The 18,688-nt window shown below is 38.1% G+C and overlaps 2 protein-coding genes across 5 annotated transcripts; both read left to right on the top strand.

The window, feature by feature from the left end:
- Nucleotides 1–95: 95 nt before the first annotated feature.
- poli (polymerase (DNA directed) iota) lies at nt 96–7,492 on the top strand. Of its 2 annotated transcripts, none has more exons than XM_004575649.4 (10): nt 96–327; nt 448–567; nt 656–820; nt 1,915–2,061; nt 2,258–2,494; nt 2,741–2,919; nt 3,511–3,602; nt 3,685–3,818; nt 4,893–5,113; nt 6,563–7,492. In XM_004575649.4, exons 1-10 carry the CDS (start codon nt 234–236, stop codon nt 7,334–7,336), a joined length of 2,163 nt encoding a protein of 720 aa, XP_004575706.3. In that variant the 5' UTR covers nt 96–233; the 3' UTR covers nt 7,337–7,492. The 2 variants fall into 2 exon arrangements, with proteins under 2 accessions (XP_004575706.3, XP_004575708.3); XM_004575651.6 differs by having other exon boundaries at nt 115–327; nt 525–567.
- Nucleotides 7,493–7,705: 213 nt separating this feature from the next.
- LOC101477650 (ras-related protein Rab-27B) lies at nt 7,706–16,904 on the top strand. Of its 3 annotated transcripts, none has more exons than XM_012916166.4 (6): nt 7,706–8,285; nt 9,034–9,153; nt 10,441–10,526; nt 12,799–12,902; nt 13,042–13,165; nt 14,509–16,904. In XM_012916166.4, exons 1-6 carry the CDS (start codon nt 8,259–8,261, stop codon nt 14,696–14,698), a joined length of 651 nt encoding a protein of 216 aa, XP_012771620.1. In that variant the 5' UTR covers nt 7,706–8,258; the 3' UTR covers nt 14,699–16,904. The 3 variants fall into 3 exon arrangements, with proteins under 3 accessions (XP_012771620.1, XP_004575702.1, XP_004575701.1); XM_004575645.3 differs by having other exon boundaries at nt 8,981–9,153; XM_004575644.4 differs by lacking the exon at nt 7,706–8,285 and having other exon boundaries at nt 8,308–9,153.
- Nucleotides 16,905–18,688: the final 1,784 nt, after the last annotated feature.

Below are 18,688 nucleotides of genomic sequence, written 5' to 3'. Positions count from 1 at the left end.
AACATTTAAAATTTTAATTTTATTTATTGTGTTTGTAAATTTAAAAAAAATGCATTTATAGAAACTTTTTTTGGTAGTTGCTGCGTTGCAGTAACCCCTCCATGTCGAGAGATGGCAACGTTGCACGTAACTGAATTGGGACCTACAATGAAAGAACTATTACGACAACAACAGCAGCAGTAGTTGTAGCAGTCTATATTTCAGCAAAATGTATTACATTTACGAGCTTTGAGATGGAAAACAGCGAGGATGAGGAGGATGAAAACGAGTGGAGGAACAGTTTCGTGGATTCACCGACACATAGCCCCCCTGCTGCTGCTGCTTCAGGTAAACTTGGAAACTTAAGCTAGGCAGTCTGAAACTGAAATCTGACAGTTGCTCTTTGCTTTCATATGACTTTCAGAGTTCGAGATATGGTAACTGTTGTACATATAATGTGTGTTTCAGGACCAAGCATCAGTAAAACGCGAGTACATGCACACAAAGTCATTTTGCATTTTGACCTAGACTGCTTCTATGCTCAGGTGGAAATGATCAGAAACCCTGCACTGAGAGAAGTCCCGTTAGGTAAACTTGCATGCTATAAAAGCTGAAAAAGAAAAAAGTGTAAAAAAACATTTGTGCCAAACCTTCCAAATGACTCTCATATCATCAGGTATACAGCAGAAGTACATCATAGTCACCTGTAACTATGTGGCAAGGGAGAGGGGTGTCAACAAGCTGATGTCTGTGACTGATGCTAAGGAGAAATGTCCTGAGCTGGTGCTGGTTAAAGGAGAAGACCTCACACACTACAGAGAGATGTCATATAAAATGACAGGTAAGCAGTGTATCACACCAGTGTGACATGAAAATAGTGCTCTGTAGTAAATAAAGTAATTTTTGTCGTAGTGTGCAGTATGATATTAAGGTGCACTCTGAGAAAATGAAATTGTAGTTGCTGCAATAAAAGAAGCTTGGAAGGTCAGGCTAAACATGGAGATTAAGGTCGCACCATAGCAATCAGGTTGGACTTTGGTCCACTGCAGCATCTTAATTCTTTTCTTTTTCAGCCATTCTGCTGTAGATTTGTGCTTGGAATTATTATGATGTTGATAACCCAGTTTTAGCCAGGCTTTTGCTGTATTTTGCTGTGTATGCTATATTTTACTCTAAAATACTTTGGTATACAGAGATGTTCGTGGTCAGCTCTGTGACTCCAAGATGTCCAGGTTCTGTGGCTGCAAAACAAGCCCAGATTAGCACCATGCTTGACAGCTGGTATAAGATGTTTGTGCTAATATGCTGTTTCTGTGATTTACAGCCAAATATTTCCGCTTTGGAAAAAAATAGTCATCCTTGATTTGTGCCGAATGCTTTTTATAGAGGTTGTCACACTTAGTGATGAAAAAATAATCAGCTGCATTTGATTTGCAGTCCTGTAAAAACCTTTCACATGACTGAAAGATGTGGGTAACAAGAGGGCCTTGCTGTAACTTCTTTTGACTAGCCATTTATGCCAGATGGTGACGTGACCCTTAAAGTTTATCTGGGATGCCGTTTTTCTCCGGTGACTAGTGTTTGTTTCTATGACATGGATTTATTTTCAGCTTGTAGCAAGCAAATTAGATAGTGAGCTGCTTAAAGCAACAAGATATCAAATTTTGGAGTCGGTCTCTTAAAGAAAATCATGATTTGGTCAACTTTTAAATTCCACAATTCATAATGAAAACAACCCTTTTTGACTAAACTGCTAAAATCTCTAATTCCTACATTTCAGCAATTGTTTTACTCAAGAATGTAAACTGTTTTTAACCCACTGTTTGGTTCACCACCCTGCTGGTGTTCCTTGTTGGTTATTAGAAACTAAATGGAATTGATGTTTTCATCTGATAACCGTTTGTATATATTTACCTTTTCTTGTTTGCCATCCAGAGCTGCTGATGTCTTATTGTCCTCTCGTGGAAAGGCTTGGATTTGATGAAAACTTCATGGACGTCACTGAGATGGTAGAACAAAGGCTTGCACAGCTAGTGAAGTCTGAAGACTTTTCATTTAAAGGACACGTCTACAATCATCCAAGTAAGTCACATTTGTGCTTCTCAAGTGTAGATGTACATCTGGCCCACTGAAACTGGGAAATGGCTCGTAAAAATAGCTCAAACTCGTGAGATATTTGCATAGTGCTTTCAGTTTTGTTCTTCATGAACAACTCACCTGCAGATCCTAAACTGTATCGCGTGTGCTCATACCCACAGTTTTTCCCCTTCCTGTTCAGGTGCAGATGTTAAAGCCAGTAACTACCCAAGGTTGGCTTTAGGTTCACACATTGCAGCAGAGCTCAGAGAAGCCGTCCACAGCAAACTGGGCCTGACCGGCTGTGCTGGCATCGCCACAAACAAGCTGCTAGCCAAACTGGTTTCAGGCACCTTCAAACCCAACCAGCAAACCACTCTGCTCCCAGAAAACATCAGTGACATCATGGGCTGCCTAAGCAGTGTCCGCAAAGTGCCAGGTATAGATGCTCTAAAAGATAGTTAATCATCAGTAGATGGCAGGTAGGTGAACAGAAATGCATAACATGATATGCATCGAGATTGAGTTTTAATGAAGTATAGTTGTTACACTGTTGTCCTTAACATTTGGAGCATTTTTAATTAAAGATGCTTTTATCCAAAACTCACTGATGCATTTTTGTTGTGTGTCACATGTGTTAAATACGCCTGACAATATATTTTGTGGTGCCATCTTGTATTCTCAGGGGTGGGTCACCAAACTGCTAAGAGACTTCAAGCCCTGGGATTGGTCAGCGTAAAAGACTTGCAGCTGTGTCCTCTGAATGACCTGGCGAAGGAGTTTGGAAGTCCCACTGCTCAGCGTTTGAAGAATCTGTCCCTCGGTGTTGATGACTCACCTGTTACTTGTACTGGGGCCCCTCAGGTAGGATGCGACATCTGAGATTCCCGGTATCTAAGAAAGCTAAGGTCGGGAAGCTAAATGAGTTTTTCTTTTTTGTAGCTACAACCTGCATTTTTTCTGATGATCAGCAGGGAGCGGCTGCAGTATAAAGATTTATGAATAAATGGGTGTTTGCTCCATTTATTCAGGCCCCCATTTTTGCTGTGCAGAAACTCTTGCAGTACTACAAGATAAGAAACTATTGGAAATTAATTACTGCTATCTACAGCTTATATAGTGTGAGGTTGTATGTTTTTAAACACTTCACTGATAAATAAGTTTTAGTAGTATTCAAACAAAACATCAGTGACTTGGTTTTAATTTGGCGTTTTGAGTTTAAGCAATCCAGTTCAGTTTAGTGAACCATAGTTATTTAGTTTTAAAATATAGGGAAAAAATCCAGAAGTGACCTTTAAGGAAGCAGATGAAGAGTAAAAATGGAAGTTCATAAATAATATTGATTCCTGTGTTTTTAATATGTAAATTGCCGTAGAAATCCTTTAATTCTAGTCATGTTTGATGGGAAACGATTTTACATTTCTTGGCTGCATTGCTCTCCTCTTTATGTTTCAGTCTCTCAGTGATGAAGACTCTTTCAAAAAAATGTCCTCAACAAAAGAAGTTTCAGAGAAGACACAACAACTTCTGAGCAGTCTGGTTGAAAGGTCTGTTTTACCAGCTCAAAGCTGAATCGCCACAGGGGGATGGCTTCCTTAATCTTACCTTTGGTTTTATATTTGAAAGCAGGATGCGCAAAGACGGCAGGCAGCCTCAAACCTTCAGGCTCACAATCCGTAAATACACAACGACCAACAAGTGGTTCAGTCGGGAGAGCCGGCAGTGTCCGATCCCCAACCACATTGGACAGAAGATCAGCTCTGGTATGCTCACGTGTCAGGGAGAGCTCAGAATGATATCTGTAGAGGTTTTATCAGGTTTTTAATTTTCTGTGTGTATAAATTTTTGAAAAATGTGCTTCCACACTATAGTGGTTTACACATTTGCCTAAAGAGCAAGAGTTACCCACTCTGTCTATCCCTTGTCAATAATTAAATTTTGTTTTTTCAAAAATCTTCTCTCATAAATGTTTTACAGATCCTTTTCTTATGTTCTGTCACACATGTACTGCTAAATGGTAGATCCTCAAAATAAGATCATTTCTAGATGAGCCCTTTGATCCAACATTTCAGATTTCAGATTGCTCCAAATGCTCTGTTAAAAGCTGTTTATCATCCACTTAGAGTTTTACAATGTCACTCTGAGCAGATATCTCTATAAATGGTCATCACACAGGAGGCTCCTCCTCCTTCTGCTTAACAAAGCGCCTCCTTTTAGAGGAAAAAATAAGGTTTAGTTTGAACTGTGAAGCATGCAAAACTTCTCTAATAGAGTCAAAAAATAAAACGTAGCCAAAATATTAAACAATGTATACATTTTTTAAAAATATATTTGTCCTGGCTCTCTGCCTTTGAAAACTACATCCCTTTCCCCGAGATTTTGTCAGCATTCAGCAGTTTCCCCTCAGGCTAACTATAAATGAATATTCCTAGTTTCAGACAAAAATGTCAAGCACTCACTGTGCGCCTTTACCCAACACAAACAGGCTACGCTGGGAAGGAGCTTAACCTTGCAGACTTTAGTTGCTAAAGTTGATTTCTCAAGTCAAAATCAGAGCATAAATAAACTTTTTTGATTTTGAGTTTAAGTCGGTTTACAGTGATTTCTTGCTTTTTCGCTAAACAAAAACATAATGAAAAGCTTTAGTCATCCAGGTCTGACTATAACTAGAAGTCTAGATGTACCATATCTACTGAGCCTTTGTAATATCTGGTAATGTCTTCAATCACGTTAATTTAAATTAATCAGTTAATTAGTTGGTTAATGAAAGCAGTTAAAATCAGCTCAGTTAGGAAAACTCTTTCCATTAAAACAGTTTTTCTCTAATGCGTCTATAGGCAGCAGTGATGATGCTGTGATGCAGCTGCTCCCGTTGGCCATGAAACTCTTCTACAGGATGGTGGACTGCGGCGCCCCCTTCCACCTCACCCTCATTAACGTCTGCTTCAGTAATCTGCAGACCAGAGCAGCTGCCGTCACCGGGAAGGGCTCGATAACATCGTTCTTTTCACAGAGCACATCTCCCAAAAAATCCCAGGCCGTCTTATCGCAGTGCCAGGTAAAATGTAACGTGGCTTGTCAACACTGTTAGATAATCTTAGTTTGATTTTTCCATAAAAAGGAAAATGAAAGGGGTTGTAATAAAAAACATAGTAAAATCTTTTAACTGTAGCCTATAAAAGTGAATTTTTTTGGATTGCCCGCTAAGGCCTTCAGAATCACTCATAAAAACTGTTGGATCTGATTTCTGTCTGATTAGGGCTGCAAATAACTTTATTTTCTATCATATTAGTATATGAATTAATTAATTAATTATAAAATGTCAAACCATAATGGAAAAAAAACAAATCAGTCACTCTTAATATGTCTTATTTTGTCTCAACAGCCCAAAGAAATTAATTTTACCTTTCTTTGTGACAAGGAGAAGCTAGGACTTGACCATTTGTACAGTTTCTTAATTTTGTCTGAATGGCAGGAATTATTTATCATTTTCTTTCATTCCTATTACTAAGCGCCATTAGAGTTGCACTCGACAATTTCAATACTACGATTTGCAGTAGCTGGATCACTGAGGATCCACTGCCAGCATCCTAATGTTATAGACACCCAGAGGATTTTTGTCCATACTCTGATGGGTCAGAGATATTGAGCCAGCCATGGAAACCATGGCACATCACTATAGGCAAATTGATGTAATGAAATCATTGGATTTCCTGTTCTAAAAATATGCTACTGTAACCTGATTACCACCATTGGCAGTATTCCTCTTTCTTATTTGGCTGTTAGGGGCAAATATTTGTGGGTTTCTAAAAACACTCCAGAGCAACTTCAGGAGTTTTTCCTGACTTAAAATTAGCCTTTCAGGGTCAAGTATGGACGTAAGCACAACTAGTCATCATATTCTTGAGGCAATAAGTGTGTGTAACCATACGTAAGAGAGGTCCGCACATTATTTCTGGCCATGCTTGAGGAAATGAAAGCCCACTTAAAATATTACAACCCCTGCGATTTTCTTTTTAGGTAGCAAGAAAACGTCTTTGTTAGGTGCCAAATTTATTATTCCGAAGAAAAACTGAACTGTGTTTAAATAAGTAATGACAGCTGAAACTTTCCTTCATGTTCTGCCTCAAAATGTCATTAAAGACATAATTTATCCAGATCATGTGGTCTGAGCTGATGGGCTTTCATGAAACATGTTTAACTTGAGTGGACTTCATATGTAACCAAACTCCATGAAAACGCTGCTTTGTGTTAGCAGTGGGAAGTCCTGAAAAATGTATTTAAGGCCATATTGGCTCTACTTTGAACATCATGATCATGAAATAGGTATTAAATTAAAGTCAAAGTGGTATTAGAAGGGTTCTTAAGAAATAATTAATGTTGGTCAGTAGAAAGGCTGTTCTTTCACACTGCCCAGTTACCTAATGCAGGATTTTTCTTTCCTGGAAGGAATGTGCTAGTACTCTGAATTTCCTCACTTCACTTTTGTTCCTCTTTCATTCTCCAGTGTGTTGATTCCTCTCAGGGTATTGATATGGATCATCAGTTTGGCACAGATGGCATGATTACTCAACACAATAAACAACCCGCCATACAAAGCTCTTCTAGTTCTTCTAGCTCTGAGGCACCATTACACGGGTTAAGATGGAAACAGAACTCTGCTGTCATTGTAGAAGAGACTCGAAATGCATCCTGCAGTACAGCTGGGTGCGACCCTGACGAAACTGCTAACGCTGTGACACGGTTGCCTCCCAATGTTGACCCGGAGGTGTTCAAGCTTCTTCCAGAGGACATCCAGAAGGAGCTGTTATCTCCTGCTTATGTGAGCTCCCTGTACAGCACTTCTAGCAGCCAGTCAGGCACTGATGTCCCCAGCACATCAAAAAGCAAACTTCCTGAGACACTTACAGACTCAGAAAGTATTAGTGACACAAAAGATGCTGCAAACAAGTTGAACTCTTCCAACAGAGTGACCACCGTCAATCACCAGGGGAAGGCAGGTACAAGCGCATTCCCAGAAGAAGAAGTCATGGAAGAAGGGGGTCTGTCATTCCCCCGGTTATCTGACTGCGAGTTCCCGGGAAATGTGGACCCTAAGGTGTTTTCTGAGCTTCCGCCAGATGTTCAAAGGGAGCTGATGTCTGAGTGGAAACAGCAGAAGCCAATTCTGAAGACTTCCTCATCTAAGAAACCAGGAAAAAGCTTGATGTCCAAAGACAGAAAGGCTCCAGGAAAAGGCAGCCAGGCCAACAACTTGTTCAAGTATTTCAAACCCAGTTAGAAACTATGTCACGAAGATAAATGAAAGTTTTCTTGATGTTGGGTTGTTGAACAAACTGAGCAACTTTTCTTAAGTAATTTATAACCTAAATTGACTCAGATGACCTTGAATGTCAGAAAGTTTGTTTTTCTTAAGCATTAAATAATTGATATCTAATACTGTGTGATATCTTTACCGTGTGTATAAAATATATTTTCTATCATACAACATATTATAATGGTAGATGTTCATATTAAACATGGTCAAACCATTTTTTGTGAGAGGCAACCAATCTGTATGTAGTTCACGTAAAGGAAGGGGGACTTTAAAAGGAGGGGTATACTAAGCTTTTAATCCTGCTTTTAACTGTTTAAGTATATATAGAAAAGATACAGAACCTGCCCAGCAATAAAGGAGGAAATTAACTGATTCCATCAATGATCAGTAGTTAAGCTCAATAATGGAATAACTAAACTATAACCTTAAAAATGAGTATGAGCAGAAAGCCTCACTTCAGACATTACTGATTAACCTGACAGTGCTGACAATTGATATATATTTAAAGTTCTTTTTTTTGTACCACAGCACATATAAGTGACATAGTTTTCCTTTTTAGAAATAAAACCTTTTATAGAACTTAAAAACGTCTACAGGCCGCTTTGTTTTTAGAAGCAGGATTACTTCACTGAGCCTCCAGACGTGAGGCCCGTTTTTTTGGTTGGACCATTTCCACTTAAATCCACAGACGATCCAGTGTTCAAAGAGCCCTTTTTCCTCGTAAATAACAGCGGAAAACACAAGGGTCTGTAAACACAGCAGAAGCTGGTATTAAACTCCTCCCTGGATCACATGTAGCACAGGGGAAAGGTTCAGGCTATGCAATGTACCATCGAATGATGATAGTGGTTATTTAATAAGAACAAGCGGTGCAACTTGTGAACGGATGTTTTCATTTTCTCCACGTAGACTGGTAAGATTTTAAAGTTTTAATGGTTTGTGTGTGCTGAGGGTGTAGTATTGATGTTTGGACTATTTAGAAAATTACTAAAGTAATGTTTTGTGTTAATCTAGTCAGTCTTTTTGTTAATCATTAGAGGGTTAATTAAGCAGCATCCTTGTCACTTGATTGCACAGAGTAAGATATAGTAATATCTCTTTTAATGTAGTTTTTTTTAAGTACATAAGGGAGTAAGAAAAATACTTTTAACTATTTGGCATCATTAAATGGGATTTCCCATCCTGCCTTTACTGGACTAGCCCCAGCTGACAGTGTAAGCAAAGCATTGCGATGACATAGTCGCGTCATGCACTGCTGAGCTGTCTGCCCATAGCTCTTTAAGTCAATAAAAGGACTTCTGTGTGCCAAACAAGCTGGGTTTTGCTAAGCAAAGTTAGAGAAAACTCTGGAGAGGCATTTGACTGCTCATGTGGAAGCCAGCTCCAGTCATGTGCTAGTCCTTCTCTGATCAGTGCCTAATGAGTGGGGAGTTATGACGTCCTGCTAAGCCTGTGTGATGGTCCTACAGCCTCAGACTGAGAACTGCAGCTTAGGTTGAAGAATTTAACCTTATAAGTTGTTATTTTCCCACATGTGTCTCAGCTCTCATGGTTTGGGACATGTGAAAACCAGCAAAGTGTTGTACTGTGAGCTAAACTCTGTGGCAGGTTCGGCACTCAGCTGTACAATGGCTAACTGGGACTATGACTATCTGATCAAGCTGCTGGCTCTGGGGGACTCAGGAGTGGGAAAGACCACCTTCCTCTACAGGTACACTGACAACAAGTTCAACCGCAAATTCACAACCACAGTGGGCATCGACTTCAGGGAAAAGAGAGTGGTGAGTACATGTTAATGGTATTTAAATTATAGGGAAAAAAACATTTCAAAAACTCAGTAAGGCCAGGTAAGCCTTTTACACATTTATCTTTTTAAGTATTTTATAATAATTGGCAGATAATGTTTGATACAGAAATAAGTGGCCATTAACTTTTAATAGAGTACACAACAAATTATTATTTGTCAGGTTAATGTGGGATCACTAGAGTCAAGAAAGCATTCTAGTGGAGATATATTGTAGGAAATATAAAAGAAGCAAAGATATGTTTGAAGGGATGACCCCCAGACTCCCTCCAATATTGATCCCCACCAGTGAAATCTGCATCTTTAATATCAAATGTTATTTAAAATGTTTTTGTTGTCTTTGTGTTAACAGTCATATGTGGTCTTTTTTTGTTAGTTAGTTTGTTTGTTTGTTTCACTGACTTCTTGCAGCAAGTCACAATAAATTGAGGCGTTCAGGTTGCTCTATTTTAGTAGAACTTTTCACATTTATTGAAACTATTTTAAATTTTACAAGAAAGACAAAGAAAAATCTGCAAATACTCACTGGACTAAAAAACTATCTCAATCTGAGAGTGTTCTTCTTACTTAAAACAATAATAAAGAAAAAGTATGCATATAGAGGGTAAAATTATTTTCTGGCTTCATCGTCTGTTAGAAAAAATGTGTTAACTCAGGTTGTTAGTAACATGGTAATAATCTATTGAAGAAAATCTAACTAAATGTCTAATAAACACTTAGACATGCCAAACTCGTCTTAGGGAAATAATTAAAACAAAGTAGAGAATTACAGACCAAAAGTTTAATACTTTCTTCTTGAAAAAATATAACAAAGAACAAAATGAAATCCTGTAAATCCTTAGTGAGTAAAACCACGATTTTGAAGCTGAAGTAGCAACCCTAAATGTATTTTTCCTGATGTAATCAGCTATACTGAAAATGCTAGGTTTTTATGTTATATGAAAATCTCTGTAGTCAAGTCTGTAGCCAAGAGAAAAAAGACGTCTCTATTAGCTGCTTATATGAAACTAAAACATTAGTGTGGTATTATGTTGCCAGTACAGCTATGGTCACGTTGAGTTTTGTCCATAAAGTAGACCTGTTATATCAAATTATCTATTTTGCTTGATCCCTATCACAAGTGTAACTGTGTTGCATCCGTCCACGCATCCTGCTAATCCAAAGAAATGACACAAAACGTAAAATAGAAATCGTGTAATTTGGTTTGCATGTGGAGCATTTTGAACTTTTTGAGTTGATTACTGGGCTCTGTGTATTGCTTTAGGTTTATACGGGGACAGGTGTAGATGGGGCAACTGAGAAGAACTTCAAAGTTCACCTTCAGCTCTGGGACACAGCAGGACAAGAGAGGTAATCATGAAATTTTTCTTTGTTTCATAATTCATAGTTAATATTTCATAAATAAGTGTGTGTGTGGAGGATCGAAGCATTATTTATCATTTTAAAACTCTTTGCACCTGATAATTAATTCCTCACACCTGGTTTATGTAGTCCGGAATGTCCAAATTTAGCTGTCAGGCACATGATACATGATGTGGTTGCAAAACCAGCTTAATTCTTCACCCTCCACTAACAGTCTTGACAGGTGGTATAAGGTGTTTGCCTTGATATACTGTGTTTGGTTTCCTCCAAGCTAAACACTATATTGTGCATTATGGACAAACATCTCTGCTTTGGTGTCATCTGTCCAAAAGATATTGTTCCTGACATCTTGTCATTTGTTCTGACATGTTCTTTTTAGAGAGAACAACTCTTGTTCAGTCTTTTGCTAATTGTATTGTCACAAACTTTCAGTGTTGGGGAGTAACGGAATACATGTGCCGGTATTCAGAATACAGTTACTTTGTTGAAATAAATGGATTACACAGCGGTCTTTTCCTGCTTTATATGTTAAGCTATGCCCTCTCTATTTTTGGTAATTCCACACTGGTGGGAACCCAAACAAATCACATTAAGAGACTCTGTCTGTGTCTCAATCTCACGACCCATGTCACCCCTACTTGCAGCCCCATACAACGATGTGAAGGAATATCTTTATTATTCAAAACATTATTTAATATGAAGGCAACAGGCAGAGTGTTACAGGCATAGCCCTAAAGAATGTAGCCTCATGGGCAGTGTAGTCCGTGCTGCAGGGAGAATGGACTGCCATACTCATTATCTGTCTGTGTGCAAGGGAGGGAGAAAAAGAAGAGTGGAAAAGTACAAGTTGTCACCGACCAGAAACAGGAGCTGGAAGCATGTAAATATAAAAATAACCACTGCAGCCAAATAGAGTGCCTGACGAGCCCAGTTGTAAGTAAGCTATTAAGGCTCGACTGTACACTGCGTTCGTGTTTTCCTCCGAAACAACAATAAGTTCAGTTGGAGCCGCGTTTCAACGCCTCTCTCTGTCTCTCGCAAAGTTCACCCAGAAAACAAAGTAAAGCTAGTTTTCGGCTATGAGCCCGACACAGAACCCAACGAATTAGCCAGAGGTCCCTTTACTACGGTTCGGAGCCGCTGACCTGTTTTATAGTTTTCTATATGAGATCGCTGCAAAAAATGCAGCCTTACCTAATGTCCACCCTACTGTTTCTCATTTTATATTAAGATTTAAAAATCTAGTTAGTATTGGTATGGCGAGTAGCCTTCAGTAATAGTAATAAATCACACAGCAATAGTACATTCATGTAGTTGTAAAAAGCATGATAATATATTAAGTAATCCAAAGTATTCCGAATACGTTACTCTCATTGAGTAATGAAACGGAATACGTTACAATATACATTTTGGGGCTGGTATTCCGTAATCTGTTGTGGAATACATTTTAAAAGTAACCTTCCCAACGCTGTAAACCTTAGCATGCTAACTGAGGCTTGTAGAGTCTGAAATTTGGCGCTTGTCTGAATTTGTTGTTTGATCTGAGAAAGGTTGTAGGATTGTGCTAACTCACCCTTCAATGCTCCAGACAAGCAAAATGCAATAGATTCTGCATTTAAAGAGATCCTCACACTTGCTGATGATCAGTTGATTAAATGTATTTGATTAGCAGCCCCCTGCTACTACTTACCTTCCTGTAGAAGCACTAAAGGTGTAATCAGGACTGCATAGTTCTTACTTTAGTGTAGCCACTCTGATGTCACCCACTTGTTACTGAAGTCCTATTTCTTTGAGCCCTCTCCATCATAGCTTTATGAAACCAGACACCATGTGTACAAGGTGGCACAGACTTTATCAAGTAACCCACACGTTCATAAGGTAGTGGCTAAAGCATACTCTGCTTTTATCATCATACGTAATATTACGCTAAGACTTGAAACTAGTGATAAAGACCATAAACTGGAATAACTTTTGCTGAGGCCACTGAAAAACCAAACTGAAAGCTATTTTCTCTTCTTGGAACCAGAGTAGTTACCTCCTAGAAACAATGCAAGTAACATCTTCCATCCTTTATATACAGTCTGTGCTAAGAAAAAACAATTTTAGCCTTGTGGGTCTGCTGGGGATGCAGTTACAGAAATCCCAAACGCCAGTAGGATTCTTGGGACCATGAATGTTGTATTGTATTTAAATCCATTCAGCAGGTGCTTAGACATGTCAGTTTGACATCTGCTTTCTAAAAAATCTGCTTCTTCTTTAGGTTCCGCAGCCTCACCACAGCTTTCTTCCGAGATGCCATGGGCTTCCTGTTGATGTTTGACTTGACCAATCAGCAAAGTTTCCTCAATGTCAGAAACTGGATGAGTATGTTTCCACTGAGCCCCCTGTTCTGCTTCCAATCAATATATTTAGTTTTATGTTGCTGCACAGATAATAATCTTGACTGATTCTGAGTTTCTTCTCATGTATGCTGAGGCTTTACGTGACTTCCTCTGTGTTTCAGGTCAGCTGCAGGCCAACGCGTACTGTGAGAGTCCAGATGTGGTGTTGGTGGGTACCAAGGCAGACGTCAGAGACATGAGAAGTGTTCACGCCAGGCAAGCCAGAGATCTGGCAGACAGATATGGGTAAGGCCTTACAAACACTGTATTAATCATAAAAATATGTCTGTACCCATAAAGAGACATAATAGTGTACTTTCATACTTGTTTTTTCATTTTTCTTTCCTCTGCGCAAACATAATTATGGCTGCTGTTTGTTTGTTTATTAATACTGCCATGGTATTAAATTAATAACCAAACTTCATGTGACAACAGTTTACAGTTTTGTGTATGACTTTTATTGATCTTATGTCCTGTTTTATTTTTTTAATATTCAGAAGACTTATTAAACCTGACGTTCTACCACATTAAATATAAGAATCAGAATCAGAAAGGGGTTTATTGCCAAATGTTGAGCAGGTTTACAACATTAGGAAATTGCTGCGGTGCTTCAGTGCAAACATAGTGTCATAAATAGCACTTAAATAGACATGAAAAAATAAAAGTAGGGATAAGAATTAAAAGTGCTACGTAGAAAGATATGTGCATGATATATACATGAGAATAAGAATTAAGAGTGCTACGTTGAAAGATAAGGTTACTGTAACCTTTTTATTGCTATTGTTCTGTGGTAAATTATTATTTTATGAATTGTTTTTACTCATTTTAGCTTCTCCAATTTTAGTAGGTCTCTCAAAAAACTTTCTCTTGGCCTTCATACATTATCACCTGATTCTAGTAACGATGCCAAGTGTGCAACATAAAAAAGACATCCAGTGTGTCCTACTAGATTTCCTACAGATTTATAAATGACAGATGAGAAGGGGATAACTTTTGGACTTTTTGCTGATTTGTACACAATATCCATTATTATGAATAGATGAAAGTGGTTGCCTGAACTGATGAGTTCATTTGAGCCAGAAGTGTGAATTATCCCAAACGAGACCCCATTTTCCAAGCTGGAGCCCAAAGGGGCTTTTCAGCATGACCTACAAATACAAACTGACAGTGGGATCATTATATTTTTATAGCCTAATTGCTGAGAAAGACATTATTAGCCAAACCAAAACGAAATGACACTTTCTTAAAATTGTTTTCTATCACTACTCTGGTGCCATTTTAAATTTTAAATTTAATATCATTTTATATTTATATAGCTTCATCTGGTAACTGTGACTTAGAAGTTTGTGTTTTCCACAGGTTCATGATGAGTTAATGAGTTCAGATTAGAAATTATTTTCTCTTTTCCTTGAAGATGATGGAAATCTAGTTTTAATTCTGTCACCATAAGATGGTGCTGGTCAACAGTTTTCCCTGATCTTGGATCTGTAAAAAAAACTTTTACAGCAAAGACTTATTTTGGATTGTAAAACAATCATTTTTAAGATCAGCTAATGTTTTTGGTTTTTTTTGTTCCACAATCTCCTAAGCATCCCGTACTTTGAGACGAGTGCAGTGACGGGTGCTGATGTGGACCTGGCGGTGACCACCCTGCTGAATTTGGTGATGAAGAGGATGGAGCAGAGCACATACGGGGGCCAAGGCTCAGAACCCAATGGCAGCCCCGTCTCCAGCCATGAAGTGGAGGAGGCATCTGTGAGGAGCAGGTGTGCCTGCTGATGTTGCAACCATCAGCTCCTCTTTTCTCTTTTACACCATATATCACTGCATTTTGAGATCCTACCATTTTCTCGAGATCTACAACAGCCTGTGAAATGAGACATTTGAGATCCTAAAACCAAGAAAAATATAAGCCCATACTGTACATGAAAGGAGAAGAGCTTTGGAAAGTTTCATTTAAAGCGTTATTATTGTTACAGTATAAATTCGTCTTCTAGTGTTATTTATTCACACACTTTGTATTGTCAGAAACAACATAAAAGAAAACTGCAAAATGAAACAACTGTATGTCCACTTATAAAAAACTGCAGTACTATGTAAAAGTCTTGAACCCCTTATTTCTTTATATTTTGCATCCAAGGAGCCAAACTTTCTTATTATGTTGGTCTTTACTTTCTGAAGGTCATTCAAAGTTTTTCTTTGGACACTGGCTGTTTTTAACACATTATCTGAAGAATGTTTATTTAAGCCACTTTAGCCTGACTTATAATCATTCACCGGAAAATATGCAACTCAGCAGATGAGCCAGTATTGTGTCTACACATAGGAAACAACTTGGCAAATAACCAGTCAATACCCGTGTCTTTCAAGTTCTTTCTTTACGATTGAAAACTCAATTTCTTACTTTTTAAACTGCATTTCCATATATGTCTGTTTGAAAAACATTCCTGGCCCTTATTCCCATTTTCAAGTAAAGTAGTGGTCCAAAGACTTACACAGCTCTGTGAACAGGTCGAATATTGGCTCTTTTGACATGTTTGTACAAACACACCACAGATAAAGATATGGGTTCAAACAAATGCCCCAGAGTAATTTTTATAATTCAAAAAAATGATTAAAAATATAGATAGATACAAGACAGATAGAAAAAGTAAGTACACACTGATACATTTATCTTTCTTTAAGTGTAAAATTAGGTGGTTGGGTTGCTAGTGTTTTGAAGAACTTTATGCAGTGATATTTAAACATGTGGTCTGTCTTATTTAAACCTTTGACATCTTGGGTGTGTTGTTCTTTTTGTCATTGAAATGTGCGGTGTGAGTATCTGAAGAACTCTCAGACTTTCTACAGAATCCTGTGAAATCTTTTGAAATAATCATTCCACTGTAAAGTAAATCATATACCAGTGGCAAATATAGTCCCCAAAACTCAGTCGTAGTATGTGCAGGTAACTGTTGGTGCCAGTGCGTACATGTCTACTCTCCAAAGAGGCTCAGAATGCTGATAAAGACAAAAGCCTTCTCTGGGCATACAAAATCTAGGAAAGAGAAGACCAAAGGGTGCTTTCCAGAGGAAAGTCATACTAAGTGTGATGCATGATGTTGGAAATTATCTGGTCTGGGGTTGCTTTGCTGCCTCAGGTAGCTGGTAGTCAATGATTCCACTCAGTCACAGATAATATGAGGAAAGTTGTCTAAAAGTGGAAGTTAAAATTATCCAAATCCACTAACTGTATATAAAAGATGGACATAGTCTCTGGCTCTGAATGCCAATTCCAAAAGACTTCCCGTTCCAAAGACGTTTTGGGGGGAAAAGGCCCTTGGCTTTCAATAAACATTTTCTTGATTAATTTATGGGCTTGTGGCAGTTTCCAGTTATATTAAACACACCCAGAAGTTCATATGTTAAAATGTAACATTTGTGATTAAAGATTTTTGATTTACAAACTGTAGATCCTGTTGTAGTCAGATCCAACACTGGGCTGGTAAGGTGTAGTTTTAAAAAGGTGTGATGGCAATGGTGAAAATACCCAGTGTGGGGCTTCACAAGAGGACTTCACTAGCCACTTACATACAGTCTATGTGTGTCCTAAGCACCACTGCAAATCCACTCAGGAACGGTTGGAGGGTTAATAACAGTGTGAAATAGTCTATGCAATAAAACCTTTGAGCATTTTAGCATCTTGCAAATAGAGGAATCTTGCATGGAACAGTAGTAAAAACGCAAGAAGCTGAAATTCGGGGACAATAAAAATGTCTCTACATGTAAAGTATATGTGACTTTATGTGTAGCCACTATTTCAAGCAGAATAAGATTTTTGTGTGTGTAAATATATTGCAAAGCCAGCAATTTCATTTAGTTTATGTAGTTGTTGTTAGTTTACTTTTTAAAAAAAATATTTTAATCTCCAAATGGGTCATACCAGAGAAAAATACTGTTTATTTGACACGTTGAGGCATTGATGGAAGGAATATGCAGGCACATAATGTATATTTATCATGGAATATAATCAAAAAACATTTACTGTAGGACATGGTTTCTTACTTGGATGATTGCTGTTGATCGAACAACCAGGATAGTACAGTCACTTACATGATTTATGACTTTTATACAACATGTACATAAGCAGCATAATGGAACAAAATCGCCATGCAGATCAAACACAAGTACAGAAATGTTAAAGGGTTGTTAAAGAACAAATCCTGTATAGTGCTCAATTTGGAATAAACACATTTAATGTTTAGGTAATGCACATCACTGTCTGGTCATTTAAACATACTGTAATGCACAAAAAATATATATTACTCTGACTGGAATACAATCATCACAGAGTTTCTTGGCATCAGCATATTTTACACACATTCTGCACATTGATTTTTAATGTTACGAGAAATTTTCTTAGAGGAGGAAGTGCCCAGCAGTATACCACTGGATATTTCCAACAAATAACTCTGAAGGAGGACATTCATAGCTTTACAAGGAAATTCTACAAATGTAGTTAATTAGGGAAATCTCTGCAAAACAGTGGCCATTAGGCAAGTGTCAGCCCTAAAAACCTCAAATGTTTGTGGGGTTACCCTAGTGTTCTGAAGCCAAAGTGCCTCAAACTTGTATTCCTTTTGCATCCAGCAGGGGGCGACTCCCTTGACTTCCTGTCCTATTACATAGAAATATGGAAAAACACCCTTCGCTCCTTCAGTCTGTGACATTTATAAACATTTTTATCATTACTTAATCAACTCAATAGTTTAGTTTTGTAAGTCATGATCAGGATATTGCAAGTCGTTAGCCAATGAGAATACATGTACGCAGCCAGATCCAGCCCTCACTTGCCACAGGCAGTCTCAAAACACCAAGGTGGTCACGGCGAAAACACTTAGCTTGAGGCTTCATATTCAGACTTTACAAATCAGTGGAGGTGTGCAGGGCTGCCACTTTCATTTTTTATACTGTCTACTGCCATTAGTTTTCATAGAGCTTTCACAAATCAGTTTCCATTATTTCTTTTAAGCACATGGTCTTTGGTGTACCTACAAAACATTCAGTGAAGGGACTGCTTAAATTATTCTTACACATCTATAACAATCAAAGTCCTAAAATTTGGCTGTCTTTTTACAAGATGTGCAGTTTCATGGTTGTTGCTTTTAATGTCGTGACTGCACTGTGATTTAAAGGTTAGACACACAAGTTAACGATTTGAATTAGTTCGTTTGAACAAGACAAAAGAACAGACACTACATATGGTAAATGTGCATGACTGCATTTCTCTGTGTGTTAAACCTCAGCCTAAGCTGGAATTTGCAACAAGGAGCACATGTTGCAGAGTCATGGGATGGTCATGTGGCCAGCTTTTATTGTTTGGGTCCAGTCTTCCTCACCCCCATATCCACCAGTCTGTTTCAGCCTGGCACGATAAGGTGGACTGTTTAAGACCCCAGGACTATCTACAGTTATAAAAAATAAAGCTTGTTCATTTTTAAGTTGATCTGTAGAAGTTTGGTCCCATGTGGAATACAGCGTTCTTTTTAGCCTTCAAACAGCTCTCATACAAAGACACCAGTGATATTCTTAAGGAATACACCACCAGGAATACAAACAATAGCAAATGACTAAATTTTACCCTTCAAAAAGGTTGTATAAAACTAGCCTAAAAGATCTGTTAGTGCCTCACATGCATTACCACTTAAATATTTCATGCTGTTTGTACAAGATGCAATAAGCCATATAACATTCATTCATTTTATCTTGCATCACGAATATTGAATTTGA

This window comes from Maylandia zebra, linkage group LG12, assembly GCF_041146795.1.
Source record: "Maylandia zebra isolate NMK-2024a linkage group LG12, Mzebra_GT3a, whole genome shotgun sequence".
Classification (NCBI taxonomy): Eukaryota; Metazoa; Chordata; class Actinopteri; order Cichliformes; family Cichlidae; genus Maylandia; species Maylandia zebra.
Note: the sequence above shows the minus strand (reverse complement) of the source record. Positions and strands in the feature narration are given on the sequence as shown.

Coding starts and splice junctions, on each gene's coding strand:
- poli (XM_004575649.4), top strand. CDS start 234: ATGGAAAACAGCGAGGATGAGGAGGATGAAAACGAGTGGAGGAACAGT. Junction 568..655: donor ACTGAGAGAAGTCCCGTTAG/GTAAACTTGCAT, acceptor TCATATCATCAG/GTATACAGCAGAAGTACATC. Junction 821..1,914: donor GATGTCATATAAAATGACAG/GTAAGCAGTGTA, acceptor TTTGCCATCCAG/AGCTGCTGATGTCTTATTGT.
- LOC101477650 (XM_004575644.4), top strand. CDS start 8,905: ATGTGTCTCAGCTCTCATGGTTTGGGACATGTGAAAACCAGCAAAGTG. Junction 10,527..12,798: donor GACACAGCAGGACAAGAGAG/GTAATCATGAAA, acceptor CTTCTTCTTTAG/GTTCCGCAGCCTCACCACAG. Junction 12,903..13,041: donor CAATGTCAGAAACTGGATGA/GTATGTTTCCAC, acceptor TCTGTGTTTCAG/GTCAGCTGCAGGCCAACGCG.